We start from the raw sequence: 5,025 nt of genomic DNA, 5'->3' as shown, positions 1-5,025 counted from the left end.
TAGAATGGCCTTCATTTCTAAGAACAAGAATAGACTGTCGAGTTTCAGATGAAAGTTCTCTTTTTCTGGCCATTTTGAGCGTTTAATTGACCCCACAAATGTGACGCTCCAGATCTGAACCCCATTGAGCTGTTGTGGGAGCAGCTTGACCGTATGGTACGCAAGAAGTGCCCATCCAACCAATCCAACTTGTGGGAGCTACTTCTGGAAGCGTGGGGTGCAATTTCTCCAGATTACCTCAACAAATTAACAGCTAGAATGCCAAAGGTCTGCAATGCCGTAATTGCTGCAAATGGAGGATTCTTTGACGAAAGCAAAGTTTGATGTAAAAAAAATCTTATTTCAAATACAAATCATTATTTCTAACCTTGTCAATGTCTTGACTCTATTTTCTATTCATTTCACAACGTTTGGTGGTGAATAAGTGTGACTTTTCATAGAAAACACAAAATTGTTTGGGTGACCCCAAACTTTTGAACGGTATATATATATATATATATATATATATATATATATATATATATATATACATATACACACTACCGTTCAAAAGTATATATTGAAGTTGGGAAAATTGTGTAAAATGTAAATAAAAACAAAATACAATGATTTGAAAATCCTTCTTGACCCATATTCAATTGAATACACTACAAAGACAACATATTTAATGTTCAAACTGATAAACTTAATTTTTTTTTGCCAAATAATAATTAACCCGTTTCTGCCCATAGTCTATATATAGACGCACCAATTTCCATAACATCTGGCGCCCTCAAATGACGACCAACATTCATGCCGGTTGTATCCGGTTATAACCAGTCTTTCACCTGTCGAAAACGGAATCGCCGGCATCTGCCCAGTGTATGAGTCAGTCGCGCTAGGTGATCAAAGCCGGACAGTTGCGATTCACGATGGAACATGAGCAAAGGTAAGCTCCGGGAAATTATGATAGACTCGACATAGGGGCGTGAAACTTTTAGGGAACAACTATCATATAATGGTTATTGACTGATGTGATTGTTGTGATGATTCGCCCTGACGTATTTCCTCCATGTATTATTTTATGCAAAACATCTATATATAGACTATGGGCGTCTATGCGTACAAAATCAGTGCTGGATGAGCACAGATGAAGATCTCCAGTGCGCCCTCGTTGCTGGGGCCATATCACGCAACAGGTTCGAGGAGATCATCCGCTACATTCACTGCGCCGACAACGCGCACCTGAACCTCAGCGACCGGATGACAAAGTTGCGTCCCATGATGGACATCCTCAACGCTCGGTTCGGGGAGGCGTATCCAATGCACTGCGATATTGATTTGGACGAGGCAATGATAGAATATTTTGGAAGACACGGATGCAAGCAAGCAATCCGAAACAAGCCGGTGCGGTTCGGCTTCAAGGCCTGGTGCCTGAACAGTGGGACCAGCGGCTTCCTGCTCCGCTTTGACATCTACCAGGGGGCGAGTGGAGATGCCTCTGAAGTCGAACGCAAGTTCGGCAAGGGCGGTGGCACGCTCCTTCGACTTCTGGACGACCTCCCCGATGCTGGGCGTGCACTTCCACTACGCGTCTACATTGACAACTATTTCACCGGCCTCCCGCTAGTTGCAGAGCTGCGCAGGCGGGGCTACGCTTGCACGGGGACGATCCGAGAAAACCGCATCCCGCGCTCCTGCCCGATCACAGATCAGAAAGCTATGAAGAACAAGCCGCGTGGTGCCGTGTCTGTCGTGTACGACACGGCAAACAAGATTGCGCTCACTCGGTGGAAGGATAACGCCGTGGTCACCATCGCCTCCACCCTCGCCGCCGAGCATCCTCTGCAGAAGGCGTCACGCTGGTCAGCGAAGGAGAAGAAGAGGGTGGCAGTGGACCAGCCATTTATTGTCCAGCTGTACAACCGCAGCATGGGCGGCACGGACCGCGCCGACCAGAGCATCGGGCTCTACCGCATCAACATGCGTCGGAAGAAGTGGTGGTGGCCGATATTCACTTGGATGCTGGACGCGGCCGTCTTCAACGCATGGGTGCTGCACCGGCTGGATGAGCATAGCGGGATGTCTCTGCTGGACTTCCGACGCGAGGTGGCCCGAACTCTGCTTGCAGCACCAGGCGTCACTCGAGCTCGGAGAGTGGGCAGACCACGCCTGTGCGCAGTTGCCGATGACTCACGCTTCGACGGCATGGAGCACTGGCCAGAAGTGGCGGAGCAAGGCCGAAAGTGCGCACTGCCGACTTGCAAATCGCGTCCGTCCAGTGCGTGCTCCAAGTGCCGCGTGGCACTGTGCATGAAGTGCTTCCGTGGTTACCACCAGCCGGAACAGAATGTATGAGCACTGATCCGTTTTCTGACCGGAAGTGGCGGCGCAAGGCTGAACAAATCACGGCCGTCCACTGCGTTTATGGTACCGCAATCTTCAGTCCACTGCGTTTATTGTACCATGGTTTTGTACCGTTTACACAGAAAGTTTGTTGCCAATAAATACAGCTGTGAAAGCCAACTTGTGTTCATAGAAACTTTGGCATTTTCGTACGACTGGTCCCCATACCCCATACAGACGGCCGCTGTTGACTGGAGGCGTCGCACATGCATGCCCATTGAAAATTGCGGAAATGGTCCCTTTCATTTTGCAGACAGCTGTTACGTGTAAAACACAACTAACTCTGAACATTCAAATAAATTACATCACGTTACACTTGTAAATCGTCAGAATGCTCCGATTTTTGTGCACGTATTAGCCCATAGTCTATATATAGATGCCGCATATCTCGGGTACGCGACGTCATAAACAAAAAAGCGCGGCGTATTCGTACTTAGGGACACCTAAGGACCCAGAAAATATGCACCTTTTAAGAAAAAAAAATTTGGGCAGATCCGGGTTAACTTAGAATTTCATGGCTGCAACACGTCCAGTAGAAGTTGGGAAAGGTGGCAAAAAAATACTGAGAAAGCTGAGAAAAGCTCATCAAACACCTATTTGGAACATCCCACATGTGATCAGGCTAATTGGGAACAGGTGGGTACCATGATTGGGTATAAAAGGAGCCGCCCCAAACATGCTCAGTCATTCACAAGCAAGGATGGAGCGAGGTTCACCACTTTGTCCACAACTGCGTGAGAAAATAGTTTAACAGTTTAAGAACAACATTTCTCAAAGCAAAATTGCAAGGAATTTAGGGATTTCAACATCTACAGTCCATATCATGAAAAGGTTCAGATAATCTGGTGAAATCACTGCACGTCAGCGCCACGGCCAGAAACCAAGACTGAATGACCGTGACCTTTGATCCCTCAAACGGCACACAAACGAAAGTTTCTGCAGCACAAACCAGCACAAACGAAGCAAAAACGAACGGTATCATTTGGGTCCATTTGGAAGTAAGTTGGGCTGAGTGACGTCATAGCTATAAATTAGATGTGCAATATCTACGAAACCGTAGCAGCACAAACAAAAATTTTTGCAGCGCAAACGATATATATATATCGTGTCTGGTTAATGTATTGACATTTATAAACATGCCATTTAGCCAGCAGTATAAGATTCATATTAGAAATGTACTTAATTTTTTCAAACACTTTTGATCCACTTGTCTTTTTCACTCCGTTGTGAAAAAGGTTATTTGTGAGGACGGCAGATACACCTCTTGGAATTTCATTCCAATGTTTCAAACATTTTTTGTGAATTTATTACTATAAATATTAGCGTTTTAGCTCAATAGCTCCCAGGTCTTGTGACCTATTGACCCCAAACTATGAAGGATGATAGTTCCACATAGGCTTGTTGAGATACTCTTTTTGGAATTTCATTCCAATGCTTAATTTTTTTCAATGAATTTATTACAATAAATACTAGAGTTTAACTTAATAGTTTCCAGGTCATGTGACCTATTGACCCCAAACTGAGACAGGTGATAGTCAAAAATGATCTGGTTGAGATACACCTCTTGAAATTTCATTCCAATGCTTCAAATATTTTTTGTGATTTTATTACTGTAAATATTAGCATTTTAGCTCAATAGCGCTGAAGTCATGTGAGCCAATTGTATTTAAACACATTGCTGAGGCTATTTTAAACATACATGTCAATAACACATTTTTCATTTTGAAAAATGACAAAAATACAACATGGTGCGGCATATTAGAAATGCTTATTTTTTATTTTGAAAACCAGATGTCTTTACATGCTATCGCACTGCTATGATTTCCCTTTACTCTCTTTTATGGCGTTTACATCGCTGGGCTATCACACTTCTTTTTCTTTGCTCTCTTTTACCGCAACGCCTATGGACACACTTTTTCAGAGCGGCTGACTTGACCACGAGAAAATGAAAGACGGGTGGCTATACCGCAGTGCCTGCTGCCCGATGATGACAGTTAGGATAGGCTCCAGCATGCCCGCGACTCCCGTGGGGACAAGCGGCATGGAAAATAAATGGATGGATCAACATTTTTTTAAAATGTGTTTAAACGCTATTGCGGTGTTCTGCGGACTTTTCACGACCCTCAAAAATCTTAAAACACATTTGCTCAATGACATATGGCCACAATTACTTTAGCGTAAATGAAGATTGCACTGAAATAAAAATATATTCCTATTTCTAACGATTGAAGGTGGTTCTTTACAAAGTACCGTATTGGCCCGAATATGAGACGACCCTGATTATCAGACGACCCCCTCTTTTTCAAGACTCAAGTTTGAAAAAAGACTTTGACTCAAGTTTGAAAAAATACTTTTTGAACACCAAATTTACTTTTTATACAGAAAATAATTACAGTACACCTGAAACAAATGATTATAACAATATATTCGAGAGAAAAAGCATGTTATTTTGCCTCATTCAAATCATGCAAAAATTGTCTATCACATCTTAATACCTGAACATTTCAATATGTAAACTAAAGTGCAATCACATTTGTAAATAAATGGCTTCTGGTTTTTGAAATGTAAAGAAACCAATCTACTGTGATAAAACAACAAAATTGCAATAACTGCATTAACCGTCAAAGTGAAGTCTAACTG

General features: G+C 43.2%; 1 protein-coding gene across 1 annotated transcript; it reads left to right on the top strand.

The window, feature by feature from the left end:
- The first annotated feature begins 855 nt into the window (after nt 1–855).
- On the top strand, nt 856–2,837 carry LOC137840613 (piggyBac transposable element-derived protein 2-like). The gene has a single exon (XM_068651868.1). It carries the CDS (start codon nt 1,120–1,122, stop codon nt 2,335–2,337), a length of 1,218 nt encoding a protein of 405 aa, XP_068507969.1. The 5' UTR covers nt 856–1,119; the 3' UTR covers nt 2,338–2,837.
- The last annotated feature ends 2,188 nt before the right edge of the window (nt 2,838–5,025 follow it).

The sequence above is a fragment of the Syngnathus scovelli genome, chromosome 9, assembly GCF_024217435.2.
Source record: "Syngnathus scovelli strain Florida chromosome 9, RoL_Ssco_1.2, whole genome shotgun sequence".
In the NCBI taxonomy this organism is placed as follows: Eukaryota; Metazoa; Chordata; class Actinopteri; order Syngnathiformes; family Syngnathidae; genus Syngnathus; species Syngnathus scovelli.
Note: the sequence above shows the minus strand (reverse complement) of the source record. Positions and strands in the feature narration are given on the sequence as shown.

What these genes read in the sequence shown, in the direction of transcription:
- LOC137840613 (XM_068651868.1), top strand. Translation starts at nt 1,120, where the DNA reads ATGAGCACAGATGAAGATCTCCAGTGCGCCCTCGTTGCTGGGGCCATA.